General features: G+C 29.7%; 1 protein-coding gene and 1 pseudogene across 2 annotated transcripts; both read left to right on the top strand.

Moving 5' to 3' along the window:
* Window positions 1-210: 210 nt before the first annotated feature.
* LOC121173076 (protein NRT1/ PTR FAMILY 5.7) lies at window positions 211-4134 on the top strand. 2 transcript variants are annotated; one of them, XM_041006892.1, is made up of 5 exons: window positions 211-405; window positions 500-672; window positions 1587-1804; window positions 2168-2703; window positions 3073-4134. In XM_041006892.1, the coding sequence occupies exons 2-5, from the start codon at window positions 534-536 to the stop codon at window positions 3920-3922; spliced, it is 1743 nt and encodes a 580-aa protein (XP_040862826.1). In that variant the 5' UTR covers window positions 211-405; window positions 500-533; the 3' UTR covers window positions 3923-4134. The 2 variants fall into 2 exon arrangements, with proteins under 2 accessions (XP_040862826.1, XP_040862827.1); XM_041006893.1 differs by lacking the exon at window positions 1587-1804.
* A 3670-nt stretch (window positions 4135-7804) lies between these two features.
* LOC102668912 (protein NRT1/ PTR FAMILY 5.7-like) lies at window positions 7805-14752 on the top strand (annotated as a pseudogene).
* The last annotated feature ends 2457 nt before the right edge of the window (window positions 14753-17209 follow it).

Here is a 17209-nt window from a genome sequence, read left to right as displayed (position 1 = left end):
ATGTCAAGAATGAAAACAAATTAAATAATTATTTTATTAGAGACTCTATACAAACAAGTTTTTAATTGGAGGACAAACCAAAAATTGAGTATTTATTAAGAATAAAAACATATTTTAGTCTTAAAAAATTATATATCTAAAAAATGTTTTTTTATAAAATATAAAATTACATTAAAAATTTATATAAATACAGCATTTTATTACAATTTATATTTCATTAACTTGTTCATCAAACACTTCTAAGCGTTTGTACATCGAATTCCGCGGTTGAGATTGTCATTTGAATGAACAAATTACTAGCTCACTCAATATTAAGTTTGATTATAAAAACTTCATATTGGTAAGTTTGGTTATATTGCAGTATCTCTTTCAACAAGCTCATAGTGCATATTTAACCAAGCGAAGGTAACAATTTTCATTACTACATTAATTTCAAGTGTCACTGATGAGGCCACCAACCACAGATATCACATTCTCATTTTCTTTGTCTATGGAGCAGCCCCTCCCTGGGAAGACCCTTTTGGCATTGTCAAATGGAGCAAGAAATGGAGAAGAGGAAGGAAGGTACAAGTGAAGAAGAGAAATGGGTGCATGATGCATCTGTGGATTATAAAGGAAGACTTCCTTTCCGTGCTTCCACGGGCGTATGGAAAGCTTCTCTTTTTGTTCTTAGTAAGAAATTTACAAGAGTTTTTATGCATCAAACAATTAAGCAATGTTTTTTAGTTAATTTTTAACCTTATTAATGGCTATTTGCTAACCATATGGCCTCAAACAATTCAAAGGGTAAGTTTGAATCTCCGTTGAGATTATAATCATGGTAAATAAAAAAAGGATAAATAACTTTTTACTCTCTCATTTTATATGAGTTTTCACTTTTAGTTCTTAAAAAATATTTTGATCAGTTTTGGTCTCTTATATTGTCCGTTTTATTTTCATTTCCTACTGTTAACGGTTAACGTGAACAGTTAATGATAATGTAATACTCGCATGATATTTTAGAAAAATTAAATTGTCCAAAAGATATTCTGATTTTTGGCCTTTGAAAAAATAAATTGATTGTTTTTAGTCTCTAAAAAAATGACCGCTTTCTATCCCTACAAAAATGGTCAAATTATTTTTTGAGGGAATAAAAACGAAAATTGAAGCAAAAAGGTGATTTTAAAATAATGTCATGTGCAAAGATTAATGGAATAGAGAAATTTATGAGAGATTAAAACTGGTCAAAAAAAATTGAGGGACTAAAGAAAATTCAAATAAAATGAGAACTAAAAAGTTAATTAATCCTTCCCCCGTAAAAAAGACATTCAGCAACCAAATTTTAGTTAAGAAAAAGGTGTTCATACAATGTCACGATAGGCAGTAGAAACTGCCAAATGATCTTCAAAGTAAAGGTGCATTGCATTCCAAAACCAGATAAAATCAAATTTCCATCTTTACAGCTTGGTACTCCACACAATTTTAGCATAATTAAACTGTCTTGAGATTTATTGGAGTTAGGGAGTAGTCACGAATTAAATTGCATAACAGATGTATTTAATTAACATGAACTTAACTTTGTGATTCTGTTTCAATATATGGAGCAGTATTTGAATTTAGTGAAAGGATAAGCTACTTTGCGATGTTCTCTAATCTTATCACGTACCTGACTAAAGTGATCCATCAAGACCTCAGTACAGCTGCCAAGAGTGTAAACTACTGGGCAGGAACAACAACCTTGATGCCTCTGGTTGGGGGATTTGTTGCTGATGCCTACACTGGTGGATTTAACATGATCATATTTTCTTCCCTCGTATACTTAATGGTAAATCCAATTTTTTAATCAATGTGCAACATGTTTTTATTATAACTTGGTAATGTGCGGTTCTACACTTCATATATCCTGTCTTTGATCAATTTGAGACTCCTTTAATCCTGAAAATAAATTTGAATTTCTTTTATAGACGAATTGGAACAATTGGAGGGGAAAAAATGAAGCAGAGAATTATCAAATTTGTTTTAAAAAAGCCAAACCGGTAGTCATTTTGACAAAAAATTGAAATTTTTTAAGTACGATGCTTATAATCATACCGGAGATACTGATAATTCTGTTTACACATCAAATGCAAGCTCTCATATATTAATTGTTTCCATGAAAAATAAACCTAATTTTTACTTGTCAAACCAGGGATTAAGCCTCTTGATTTTGTCACAATTCATCCCAAGTCTAAAGCCAAACATCAATAATCAGCCTAGGGTGGCTCATGAAGTGGCTTTCTTCCTTGCCATTTACTGCATCTCCTTGGGCACTGGGGGACACAAACCATGCTTGCAAAGCTTTGGAGCTGATCAATTCGACGAGGATCACCGGGAAGAAAGGAAGAAGAAGATGTCCTTCTTCAACTTGTGGAGCTTCACTGTGTGCTTTGCTATGTTGCTTGGTGCAACAGTGGTTGTTTATGTTCAAGACTTTGTCAGTTGGGGAGTTGCTAGTCTCATCATAACTATTCTCATGGCTCTCACTACCATAGCTTTCTATGCAGGGAGGCCTTTTTATAGGTACAAGCAGCCAGCAGGAAACCCTTTTAGGCCAATTTTACAGGTTTTAGTTGCAGCAATTAGGAAAAGGAATTTGTCTTGTCCTTCAAATCCAGCTCTTTTGTATGAAATCCCAGAGTTAGAGAAGTCGCAAGGAAGACTTCTGAGCCACACTAGCGGACTCAGGTATCACACATGGACCTTGTCAGATTGAGACTAAATTTTTTGGGACAAAACTTAAATGCAGTTATTTAGATGCTTTTGGTGTTGTTTTCCAATCAGAATTGGAGTTTTACATCAATAATCTACCAAACAAAGGTTTAAATTAAAGGTCAACATAGGTTAGCATCTTATTGAGATGAAACTCTAATTTTAATCGGAAAACAGCACCTAAAGAATTACATCTAAGTTTTGTCTTATTTTGGTTGTTAGAGTTCAATGGAATGTATCTATTTTTTAAATGATTGTTAATTTAGCAGTAAGAAAGATAGACTTGAACCAACCTACTACCTACAAATATCATTGAAATTAATACTCTATGAATTCAATGAATAGGTTTCTAGACAAGGCTGCAATAATTGAAGAGAAATATGTTGAGCAGAGAGATAATGCATGGAGATTAGCAACAGTGACAAGAGTGGAGGAGACAAAACTTGTTCTAAATGTAGTTCCCATATGGCTAACTTCATTAACAACTGGAGTATGCTGGGCACAAGCCTCAACACTTTTTGTCAAGCAAGCAACTACCATGAACTTAAAGATGACCGAAAGTTTCACACTGCCACCTGCTTCCCTTGTTTCTGTTGCAGCAATTGGTGTCTTAATATCTCTCCCAATATACGATAGGGTCATTGTTCCAATTCTAAGTAAAGTCACAGGCAATGAAAGAGGCATCAGCATCCTTAGGAGGATCAGCATTGGCATGACATTCTCAGTCATAGTCATGGTTGCTGCTGCCTTAGTAGAAGCAAAGAGACTAAGAATCGTTGGACAAAGGACAATGAGTGTGATGTGGTTGATACCCCAATACTTGATACTTGGCATTGCAAATTCATTTTCTCTTGTTGGGTTGCAAGAGTATTTCTATGACCAAGTTCCTGACTCAATGAGAAGCATAGGAATGGCTTTATATCTCAGTGTGATTGGAGTGGGAAACTTCTTAAGCAGCTTTCTAATCATCATTGTGAACCATGTCACAGGGAAAAATGGCAAGAGTTGGATTGGGAAGGACATAAATTCAAGTCGTTTGGATAGGTTTTATTGGATGTTGGCTGTCATCAATGCTTTGGATTTGTGTGCCTTTCTCTTCTTGGCAAGCAGTTACACTTACAAGACTGTACAGAGGACAACTATGGATACTGATGGTTGTAACAAGAGTGATGGTGTGGAGACAGTGGCAAAATGAATTAATATAGCTACCTTTCAATTTGAGAAATTTTCTTTCTGAAAACTGCAATGTTAACTTTGGTTGTAAAATTGGTTAACTTCTTTGTAGATTTAGAAGAGCTGCCGGAGGAATATAAACAACTTATATATGGTAGTTTAAGGAATAAATAGGAATGACCAAAATAAAATTGTGTCATCGATAATTTCTAAATAAGGTGAAATTTGTTATTATATTCCCTGTTTAATTAAATAGTGGGTAAATATATTTTTAGTTTTTATACTTTTTTTTTTTAGTTCTTGAAGTTTCATACGATCTAATTTAGTCTGTATGTGAAACATGGATACTCCTAAAATCATGTTGTAAATGTATTGGGTATGTATTCATACCCAATGCTAGTTGGATATTCATATTAGATTTATATTAATTTTTTTTTAAAAAAAATTGGATTGTTAATTTGGGTAGTTTTTCTAAGTCTAATAATTAAAATTAAACTTAAATATGCTTTTGATCTTTAATAAATATTCGATTTTGTATTTGTTTCCTAATATATTTTTGTATAAAACAATAATTTTGTTTTTAGTCCTTGACACTTATTTTTAGCCCCTAATAAATTAGCAAATTTTTTGTTTGCTCCATGATAAATATTTCCCATTTTTTTATTAATACAAACATACAAAATTTGGTAATTTAGTAGGAAATAAACACAAATTTTTTTTATTTATGAGGGACTAAATCAAAACATCAAGGATAAAAAATAAAACTGTTATTTTATTGGGGACTGAATGCAAAGCAAAAATTAATTAGGAAGCAAACATAAAAAATGAGTATTTATTAAGGATCAAAAGCATCTTTGACCTTAAAAATATTATCTGTTTATAATGAAAGAGTAAGAGTTATAAAGAGGGTGACAGCCAAATGTGGGATATTGGTAGAGATGAATGGGATCCACTTGAAGGGGGTGAAATTCTTGAAGTTGTTACTCTTTCTCTTGATGGATAAAATTTGGAGACAAATTTTTTTAAGGATTATGGACAAAAAAATGATGAGATTAAGACGATTTATGTGTGATATCATAGTTATGTTTAGGTGTCATAAATTTTAGTCGAACATTTATTTATTACAATTTTTTTATTAAATACTTTTTTGCCATGTTGAAGAATTTAATTTCATTTCATTTTATATTATAAATTATGCTTATTTGTGTTTCTTTTCATCATTTGTAACACTTATATTAAATTCTAATGTCAATATATGCATATTGTATTATTTTTAAGAATTTGTATTAAGCGTACGGACCCATACCCTAGATTTTTGGAAAATCCCATATCCCATACAAATATCGATGAGGAATCATAGATATGCAACATGAACTTTTGAAGAATGAAGACAGGAATGAAGCATTGAAAATTAAGGTTTGATGTGTTTGTGGGACATTTTAATAACTTCTTTTTTAAAAAAAATTGATGTCATTGTAACTAATTTAAAAATAAAAAAAATCCTCATGACGAATTTTTAATAACGCATAGGGACAAAATTTGACGATATAAAACTTCAGAAACTAAAAAAGTAAAAGTATAAAGACTATAAAAACATATTTTTTCCAGTAAATAATTACTAATTTGGTAATTTATTATTTTCTTAAAATTAGAAATGTGTGTTCATCATGATAAGAAAATTAGATCTATTGCTAATGATAGTAATGAAGTAAATAAAGTAATAGATTAATTTATGTGTGTGATAAATCTAATTCAAAACAAATTATTACATTTCTTAAAAATTTCTTATTAATATTTGGTAATATTAATTTTTTAAAATGATAGTTAAGTCAATATAATACTCTTATCCACGTATGTATTATTTATATTTAATTCAATATATAATTTGTATTAATCTTTATTTAGTAATAAAAACATTATATGTGCACGTACAAATATATAGGGCAATAAAACTAAGTAGATCAATGTTTTTAGGAGAAATCAAATTATATTGATATAACTTAACAAATTATTGTAGATTAAATGATTTATTTGATCTTTTATCTTATATTTTTTTTTATATTCAGTTTAGTCCTTTATTTTTTAGAAAGTTTGCTTTGGTCTTATCTTAATTAAAAGGTTCAAAGTAGTCATTCTATTAGGATAAATCTAGCATCATTAAAAATATAAATTTATTGGTGGCTAAAAATCACCACAAAATACATTTTTTCCTCTAAACATGTTCATTTTGTAAACGCAAGAACAACATCTAGGAATCTAGATGGAAAACATAATCTAGAACCCAAATGAAGAACACACCCCAGAACAAGAACATAACCTAGAATAGGTCAAGAACCACAAATCAAGAATCTCAAATCACAACCCCAAATCAAGAACCCTCAACCCCAAATCACAAATTCATCTTAACATGTTATAATAGTTTTGAAAAAGGAAGGTCCGGTTGGAGGAGGTTGAACAAGTGTGACTTCAGTCATTTTACAAGGGTGTGTTCTCGAAGTATACTCTATACACCCTAGCCACGTCAGTTTTGTTGTTAGTCGCTATTCACGACTTAGTTTTGTATTGGATATTTGCACGGAATTGGCCGTTTACCTCCAATTTATGATTCTTTTTTTAGGAATTATACATATTTTCATGTTTAGTCTGATTTTATATAGTAGATACTCTCATTTTGTGAATTAATGTTGAAACCACTTCAGTTTCAGGCCAAAAGAATAGAAGGCTCAAGTAGCTGATGACTCGCTAACCGAGGCAGATCCGCTCAGCGAGTGGCATCCGCTAAGCAAGGCATACAACTCGCTTAGCGGGTTGGAAAACCCTAGAAGAGGATCAGTTATAGATGTGCTTGCCCAACGTGCAACCAGCCCGCCCAACGAGGTCGTTGTCCTTTCTCGCGCTTAGCGCGCCCAGCTCGCTAAGCCAAAATTTACTTACTCTCGCTTAGTGAGCAAGTCTCGCTAGGCGAGCCTTCGGAAGCTGAAACGTTCAAGAGTCTTTAAAACACTGAAGTTGGCGGAAACTAAAAGAGAGAGTCGAAAAATAGAGCACAAGGGAAAGCTGAAGTGACAAAAAGAGAGCAGCTAAGAGAGCTTAGGTTAGAGGAGTGAAGTTAGGATTTTAGAAGTTGGAGAAGACATCCTCAACCACTCTTTGCCATTTTCTTTCACTAAACTTTGTTCCTTCTTTGTATTGAGAGCATATTTCTTGTAATGGAAGGCTAAGCCTCTTGGTTGGGAAGTTCTGCTGAACCCTTGATGCAATACTCTTTCACTATCTATTTAATGTTATTTTTATATGCTTACTGCTTTTATCTATGCTTATTTTTACATGCTTGTGACTTGATCACCCATTTGCATGTACAGTTAGGATTTTTAGCATTGGGAAATGCTTTAAAGTCTTAGAACTTGGTAGAGCAAGCTAGAAATCTGTATGTCTAAGAATGAAGTACAATGATCTAGTTCATATTATGCTATAGACTTAATATAACTCTTTTAGGCTAAGTTTGTTGAGGGATCAAGAACGAAGTTTAAAGAGATTTAGGCTCATTCACTAGAGGGATCTTGGTTTGAGTAATTTCTCAGCATAAGAACACTAGGATAACGTTAAATAGAGAAAATACATAATAACATCAAGAGAAATTCAGTAGAACGACCCAACGCTTTTTACTTGACTGTTTTCACTTCTAAAATCCTAGATATTTGGTTTATATTCAAATAGACTTTAGTATAAAATTCAACTTGATCTTTATCTTACTTTCAGTTTATACAAATGTTTTCATACTGGATGTATAGTGTCTGAGTGAAATAAATTCCCTATGGATACGATACTCGGTCTTACTATTTTATACTACTTGTGCGAATTGGTACACTTGCCAACCAGCGAATCAAAAGTTGTCAAGGGAAACATGTTTCCCATAATCGACAACATCATGATCGTAGATTGGATCGCCGATGACCTTAGCACCAACTACCTCATTCCATCGCTTGGTTCTGCAATTCGAGTCAACTTCTTGAAATTGAAGGAAGACGTGAATAAGGATGAGGTCTTGAGCGCAGTGAAAGGAATTCTTGAGAACTTCAAGAAAATTAGTGTAGGTCGAAAGTGAGGCTAAAGATTTGAAGAGGAAAATTGGAGTTTTGGAGAGAAAATTAGGTTTAAGGAGGAGATGAGAGATATGATTAATGAAAAAAAGAGAAAATTAAGTGTATTAGATAGAAGATTGGGGAAAAAGATAGGGGTAGTGAAGGAAAAAAGTTTACATTTTGTGATAATTTTTAACTGTCAATATCTTTATTGTGTTGGTGTTAATATTAGATGGACAGAAGGACTACTTTGAATCTTTTAATCAAGATAAAAAATCAAAGTAAAATTTTTAAAAGATAAAAGATTAAACTGAACAAAAAAATTAAATTAAGGACCAAATATGTCATTTGATCACTATTATATCTATATATTATCAAGATTGTTTATATTTAATTTTATCAAAATTGAACAACAATAAAAAAATAATCAAATGATTCATATTTTAATATATTTTGAAAATTTTATATTACATCAATTTTAATTTATGCAAATGAGCCAACAAATAATTTAGAATTAATATGAAATTTTGTATATATAGTTTATGTGAAATAAACTTTCAATCTAATAGTAGATTCTAAGAAATATTGATCAATTGAAAGTTATAAAACAATATAATAGTTTGTCAAAATTATACCAATATAATTTGATTCATCTTCTTCTTCATGTTTTTTTTTCTTTAATTAATGTGCGTGTGAATTAAATAGATTTGTGCGCGTGAACTTGTAATTGTGTGGGAAGATAGGATATTAATGAACTAGATAGATTTGTGGGTGTTTGTGGAAGTTTTAAACATTTTCATTTTTTTCTTCTCAATTTATTAACTAAAGAAAAAAGCTATCTTTTAGATATTATATATATATATATATATATATATATATATATATATATATATATATATATATATATAATAAATATAAATTCAATTACTTTTTAATCTTATAATATTTTTATTAAAAATATTCAGTTCCCGCAAGTTTTTTTTAAAAATCATATGTTTTTTAATTAGTCTTTCAAGTATTACAAAATAATATATATTTTTTCATTTCTAACTGATTTAGTTTGTTAAATATAGGAATTCAGAATGAGTAGAATTCTTATGGGAATTAAAATAAAAATGTCATATTTTGAAATACCAAAAGCATATTTAAACCATCATTTTTTAATATAATTAATGAAAATTGTATTAATAAGTAATAACAGTTATATAAGTTTAGTGATATTTAGCATTATACTTTTGAGGATAAATATTCTCATAGCAAGATTGTCCCATGATTATGATAGTATTTATCCTCAAAAGTATAAAGCTATATATAAATTGGCACGCGAGAGAACTTATGCTTTTGTATAACTTTAATTTAAGGTACTATCTTGATACTCTTCTCCCTACCCTTCCTTTTAAAATAATATCTGTAACATAAGAAAAGGACTTCAAATTCTCATTCTCCCTACTAAAAAATAAACGATTGCAAGTAGCCTGCCCCTGATGCATCTAGATGCATTGACTCGAACAAACTTGTAGTAGAAGAATTTTAGTTAGTGGAGTACAGACAATTTAAAAGGATAAACGTTAAGCAGTTTAAGTACTTTTCAATTTATTTTAAAATTAAAACTAAAATTGAGGTTATATGTGACACGAGAATTGAAGAGTACGAATTAAATCCTTTTTGGAAACAAAATCAATTTTTTTTTTCCTTTTTTGTGTTTAGATGGCGAACGTTTTTCTTTTATTGTAACAATATAGTGATTTACTTTATATATGCAAGACATCTGGATTTTTTATTTTTTTTACTTAAGTGTTATATGTTTTAAGATTAGATCATATATGGTGTAAGAAATAAGTGTTTTTTTTATCACTAGAAATTGAAAGCAAATACTAAGGAATCTATCATAACTCATATTTCCTGTTGAATTAAGTTAGATCCCACGGTAGAAAAAAATAAGTTAATTGAATTTATGAAAAGAATATGATTTCAATTTGGAAGAAGAAAATACGGTCCATATATAATGGCATGAGAAAGAAAGAGGGGAATATCTTGTAAATCAAGCCATGATAATGATATTTTAATTCAACAAGGTGCAAAAGTCGCTGTGCAATTGAAGTTGTGAAGCACTAGTACTCCAAGGTTATACTTGCTTTAGTCATCCTGATTCTTCACAATTTACAAAGCCAAAAGTTTCATTGTTTGTAGATATGTACGGCCATTGATTGAAATCAGAAGTTAGTCTAACTATCTTCTCGTGTCTTTAGTGAATGTGTGTGGACTAGAGTTCAATGAAAATTATGAAATAAATTTTGAATATTTTTAATTTATAAATTTAATTTCAGTTAAAGATGATTTTAAAGTAAAATATCTTTTTTTTAAGTGTTAAATAACTTTTTAGTCTCTATGAATATTGAGTGTTGTGTTTTTCGTCTTTTTTTTTTCATCTCAAATATATATATATATATATATATATATATATATATATTATGGTTTGTGTTGTTAGGTTTTTCAGTCAAATTTAACCGAAAAAATGTAGGAACTAAAATTGAAAAATAAAAAATTATATGGACCAAAAAATGAGAAGATCGACTAAAACAAAAGCAATCAATATTAAGAGGACAAACACAAAAATAACCATATATTATAGGAATTAAACAATTATTAAGTCAAAGTTTTATAAAAATTAAACCTCTCTAAACACTGTAAGTGCCCTAATGGATACCAGAAAAATCAAACTTGCAGCAAATGAACTAGTGGCCAACGCATTTAAACATTAGCTTAAACTAAAGTATCTTTAACTTCGCTTAGACATAGCCTTTCAGCTTAGGGTCAGCTAAGACTGTTTTAGCTCGTCATTAGTCAAAACATTTTTAGCTCGATGTCAACTTTAGCTACAGAACATCTTCAATCAGCTTGACCTTGACAAAAGTATTTTTAACTCAACTTCATCTAGAGTATTTTCAACTTGATTTCAACAAGAGTAATTTCATATGGATGTCATGTTTTGCTCAACCTTAATTAGGACATTTTTACCTTGATTTTGGCTAGTGCATCTTTAACTTGCATTGACCTTGAGTGGGATATCTTTGACTTGACTTTGGCTAGAGTATATTTTCCTTGTTTTTGGATAAACTTTTTATCTTTAGCTCGACCTCATCTAACATATCTTCAATTTGATTTTGGCTAGAGTATCTTAAGTTTTTTTTTTTTTTTTTACTCCGTTGGCTTTCTTTTTTATGTGAAACTTTTGGCCTTGTCGGCTATTTTGGCCTTGACTAAGTAGACTAGGGCTAAGTGCAGCGGGATACTCCGTTGGCTTTCTTGTTGGTCCCCTTACTTTTGGTTGTTTTTGTTTTGGTCCTTTCAATTTTTTAATCCCTATAATTATTTTAGTTAGATTTGACGAACAAACTTCACAGCAAGAATTATAATAAAAACAAATAATTTTACTGTCATGCACCGCCTTAGTACGTATCTTTGACTATTTTTTCAAGTTCAAACAAGTTAATAAAGAAGAACAAAGTACTAGTAGCATTTAATATTTAAGTCATTTCGCTATTTTTTACATTCTAGTCGTAAATGTGATCACTAACGAGGCCACACCAATATAACAGAATTCATCCACCGATTTCATTTGTCTGTATATGTGCACACAATAAAAAGGTGAAGAGACCATTTTAAACTACAACTTCAATTTGTAAGCATGAAGCAGGAAATGGAGAAGAGAAAGCAAGGGAAAAGTGAAGGAAATGAAAAACAGAAATGGGTGCATGATGCATCTGTGGATTATAAGGGCAGAGTTCCCATCCGTGCTTCCACCGGTACATGGCTTCGCCTTTTGTCATTGGTAAAATACTTATTTATGTATTTTTTTTATCAAAAAATATTAATTTATTAATTTTTGTAGAAATATCAATCGGGAGAGATTCAAATTCGTAAACTCTCTTCTCTCTTCTTTCTTTCTCCTTCTGTAACTATCATATCAATCTAATATCTCCGTTATATGTGTGTGTTTAATTTGAGCATAACTTGGTGATTCTATTTCAATTTGGAACAGCAATTGAATTTAGTGAGAGGATAACCCACTTTGGGATATCCAGTAATCTTATAATGTATCCGACTAGAGTGATGCATGAAGACCTAAAAACGGCAACCAATAATGTAAACTGCTGGAAAGGAGCGACAACCTTGTTGCCTCTAATTGGGGGATTTGTTGGTGATGCCTACACAGGTCGATTTCATATTGTCCTCTTTTCTTCCCTATTCATCTTACTTTTTGTCAATGTTACATATGTAGTTTTACATGCAACTTCATAACGAGTGCTTTTACACTTCATATATACTGCATATCTTTGACATATCTCAGGCCACATAACAAATTTCAATTTCTTTGTTTATAAAATTAAATGCAAGCTCTGATATACAGTGGCGGATCAACTTGACCAAAAAATGTTTAAGGGACCCAATTATAATTATGATTATATCATATAAATTAAATGTGATTGTTTTTATAATATAATTTATTGTGGATGATGTTAAGTATTAAATTATATTATTCAAATATTAACGATTTTTTAATCATTTGTCTTTTATGGTATGAAAATATTTGTTTTTCTGCTATATTAATGACACTCAGTTTTTTTACGATTATTATACCTTTATTTGCTATTAAAAAAATATAAAAATACTTCTTTTTTAAAAAAAAATGTAATATAAATCAATTTTTTTTACAAAAAAAATAAATTTGAATGAGGATACATAAAATAATTAATTTTTTCTACGGATTTTTAAATAAATATAAGAAAATAATCATTTCTTTTCCAAATTGATAACACAATTTGTAGAAATTTTTTGTAAAGAAAATTCGAAAGATCTCAAAATTCATGAAAACATTATCATAAAAAGTCCACAAAGAAAATTCAAGTCATTGTTTTTCGTTAGCAATAAAATAATATAAAAGACATTGTAATAAATAATGATGAATTTAAAAAATAAAAAAAAAATAGTTTTGGAGCATATCAATTTGATGATGACCACTTTGAAGAAATAAAGATGTCTTTCTTCAACTGGTGGACCTTTACACTCAGCGTTGCATGGCTGCTAGCGACAACAGTGGTTGTTTATGCTGAGGACTTGTCTTATCCTCACTATTTTTAGGGCTGTAAATATCATTGCTTTCTATGTGGGTAAGCCTTTTTACAGGTACAGGAGACTACAAGGAAACCCTTTTATGCCAATTCTACAAGTCCTAATTGCAGCCATAAGAAAAAGGAATTTGCTTTGTCCTTCAAATCCTGCTTCAATGTCAGAGAATTTCCAAGGAAGGCTTCTAAGCCATACTAGCAGGCTCAGGTACATTACTTTTTTAGATATACATGCATAGAGTATGTTGTTATAATTCTGAATTATATTGTTAATTCAGTCAGTTCGAACAAAGATTACTTTCATTAAAAAATATATGTGATCTGGATTAAAAAAATAGTTTGCTTTTTTAGAAGAAAATATATTGGTTTCTGTAAATTTTCAAAATCCAATTTTAGTTCTTCTAACATTTTTTTTCTTTGAATTTTCATCTCTTTGATTTAAAATATTTAAAGTGTGCCAAAAAGGAGACAAGAATAATTTTTTATATATAGGAATATGAAATATAGTTAGTTTTTAGACTTATAGATTAAAGAGTAATACCTAAGTAAAACTGTTGGCATGACAAAAGAATGTAAATTAAGTTATTATTGTGGTAGTATATAATATTTTGTGTTTAAAATAGTTGAAGAAAGTTAACTTTAATAAATTCAATTAATGAATAGGTTTCTTGACAATGCTGCAATAGTTGAAGAAAATAATATTGAGCAGAAAGATAGTCAATGGCGATCAGCAACAGTGACAAGAGTGGAAGAGACAAAGCTTATTCTAAACGTTATTCCCATATGGCTAACTTCATTAGTAGTTGGTGTATGCACAGCAAACCACACTGTCAAACAAGCAGCTGCTATGAACTTAAAGATAAACAATAGCTTCAAAATCCCACCAGCTTCCATGGAGTCTGTTTCAGCTTTTGGCACCATAATATGTCCCAATATATGATAGAATTATAGTTCCAATTATGAGGAAAGTCATAGGTAATGAAAGAGGCATCAGCATATTTAGGAGGAATGGCATTGGCTTAACATTCTCAGTCATACTCATGATTGTTGCTGCCTTAGTAGAAAAAAAAGAGATTAAGAATGGTTGGACATGAATTCTTAACAGTTGGGGGAATTACTAGGCATGAAACTATGAGTGTGTTATGGTTGATACCCCAATACTTGATCCTTGGCATTGGAAATTCTTTTTCTCAAGTTGGTTTGCGAGAGTATTTCTATGGTCAAGTTCTTGACTCAATGAGAAGCTTAGGAATGGCTTTGTATCTTAGTATGCTTGGAATATGATTCTTCTTAAGCAGCTTTCTAATAATAATTGTGGACCATGTCACAGCAGGGAAGAATGGCAAAGATTGGATTGCCGAGGATGTAAATTCAAGTCGTCTAGATAAGTATTATTCGATTTTGTCTGTCATAAATGCTTTAAATTTGTGTCTCTTCCTATTCTTGGCAAAGAGGTACACTTAAAAGACTGTACAGATCGAAGAAAGCTACGGAAATTGATGGTTGTAACAGTAATGAGGTGGACACAATATTAATGGCATGATGAGAGTGAATGTATCTCACTTGCTATATTTTCTGATTAATCAAATTGGTAATAAGTTGTTCCCCTTATATTTACTGAAATTTGTACTTCTGCATGAGAGGAACCATATATATATGAAAGTTTGTGTTGTACTTTTGTCAATTGAATTTAGGGACATTAACTTTTAAATTTCATGCCCATTTTAATAGTTTGACTAATTAATTTAGTGGATTTTGTAATGTTAGAAATTTATTAAATAGGTACCAGAGTAAGTTTTTTTTTTTACAAAAATTATAAAACTAATTGCCAAGATAACTATATTAATTTGTACTAATTTCAGTTAGAACTTAGTTAATTTGGTACAAAAACATATTTTATTCATTAAATTAATAGGTAAAGATATTAATTAGCTGATTACTAATGTGTGCTACTTTTATTAAAAAAAAATGGCAATTCAGAGACCACAATAGAGGCGAAAAAAGTAGCATTTTAATAAAAATATATGAATTTAGCAATTGAATCAAAGATCAAATTTTAATTTTTTGATAATTTAATTCAGCTATCTCAGACTGATTTTTTATTTTTAGTATTTTATTTCAGCCACCGAATTCACAACCATGTATTGGTTGCTATGTTGATTACCCACAACATGCACGACAAATATGATAGCAATGAGCTCATTTTCATCAGCGACCGAAATACACAGTCACAAATGGCTTAGCGCCTTGGGTTTATTTAGCGACCGACTTCATATGTCACTAAAACACATTTTCTCTTCTATTGTATATTGCTTTGCTGGAGAATAGAGTCGTAGAGAAGAAAAAAAGTTGTCAGAAAAGGAAGAGTCAAACAATCATAGAAAGAAAAAAGGGAAACAAAAGAGAGTTGCTAGAGAATAAGAACGGAAGGACAACAACGTGGAAAGTGAAATGAAGATGAAAAGGAGGCGGTATTTGAATTTGTGAAACTAAAAGAGAAAAAAAATGTTACTAAACAAATAAAAAATGAAAAGGATGCATTTAGCAATTTGGAAGAAGAACATGGGGAATCTCTTGTAAATCAAGACACGACATTTTAAATTTTTAATTCAATGAAGTGCAAAAGTCGCTATGTAATTGAAGTTGTGAAGCACTACACGTACTACTCCAAGCTGGTTACTTGCTTTAGTCATCTGGCCCTTTACAATTTACAGAACCAGATGTTTGATTGAAATCAAAAGTTACTCCAACATATATAATTTAGTGTATGTGTGTGGACAAGAGAGTTCATAAATAAAATAAATTTTAAATATTTTCTATTTTAATTAAAAATGTTTTTAAAGTAAAATATCTTATGTTGTATTAATACTTATTGAAAAAAAGTACAGTTGAAAGAAATGGATTTCACTGCAGAAGCCACCTAAGCTTTGTTTGGCTTAGAATTATATATTTTGAAACTAAAATCCGGCTGGAGACCATTCATCAGCTTGAAAACGTACAAATAAGTTTAAACAGAAAAGATCCCATATTGTTTCTAACTTTCTATAATATTAAGGAGGTCTAACTCGATTTCTTAAATAGTAAATGTTATAAATCTGTTGGTATTTGAATTCAATTTCTATGAATATAAAAAACATTCAAGATACCTCAGATCATCCTTGAATTTGTTATATATACTAAGTACTCGTTATTTTAAATTACACAAAATTCATCATATAATAAATCACTGGATTATCTCTAATATTCATGGAAATGTAAATCAACAGATAATTGCTTTTTATGTTAAATTAATGAAAGTACTCATATTAATTGTTTTATTTGTTGTTGCTTTTTTATCCTCATTACTCAAAATTAACTTCATTTGTTTTTTAAAGCTACGGTAAATGAAATATTAAATACTTATAATATAAAACATTAAAATAATATCGAAGTTACACAAGAGAATATACGACAAATTAAGTTATAGCTTCAATCTTCAAAATAATTAAAAGGACATAAATAATTGCAATTAATATTCAGTTAAAAAAATTCAAAACTATATATAGTTATTAGGTATATATATTTTTATAACATTTTATAAAAAAAAGATAAAACATAGATATTCTATTGCAGTGATTAATTATTGAATACAACTAATTTTTCTTCACTAACGAATCATCTTTGTTGAAAAATTTGACAAATCATTTTTTGTGGGATTTTTTTCCTTTTAATTATATTTTTTTTCATTTACAATATTTAAATTCAAGTCATTACTTAAGAGGATTAAACTCAGTATCACTCAAAACCTTTTTTGAATCATAACACTATACTATAGTAGTATATAAAAAATATATATAGTTTTTTTAAAAAATTATTCAAAATGTTAAATCTAGTTTCAAATAATACATAATTAATACATTTATATAACTGAAATTTTTAAAAATGTTTTATAAATAAATTATATAATTTATTATTTAATATATATTTTTCATAAAATAAATATAAACATATGGTAATCTTAATACCCATGTGGAGCACAATGTTATTACACTAGTATTATAGGTATTATTAACACTTATAAGGAAAAGACCGACTCTCCATTTTCTATAAAAAAAAAAA

This window comes from Glycine max, chromosome 11 (assembly GCF_000004515.6).
Source record: "Glycine max cultivar Williams 82 chromosome 11, Glycine_max_v4.0, whole genome shotgun sequence".
NCBI lineage: Eukaryota > Viridiplantae > Streptophyta > Magnoliopsida > Fabales > Fabaceae > Glycine > Glycine max.
Note: the sequence above shows the minus strand (reverse complement) of the source record. Positions and strands in the feature narration are given on the sequence as shown.

Excerpts from the sequence above, each read along its gene's own strand:
- LOC121173076 (XM_041006892.1), top strand. The coding sequence starts at position 534 with ATGGAGCAAGAAATGGAGAAGAGGAAGGAAGGTACAAGTGAAGAAGAG. Across the intron at positions 1,805-2,167 it reads CTTCCCTCGTATACTTAATG|GGATTAAGCCTCTTGATTTT; the intron begins GTAAATCCAATT and ends TTGTCAAACCAG. Across the intron at positions 2,704-3,072 it reads AGCCACACTAGCGGACTCAG|GTTTCTAGACAAGGCTGCAA; the intron begins GTATCACACATG and ends TTCAATGAATAG.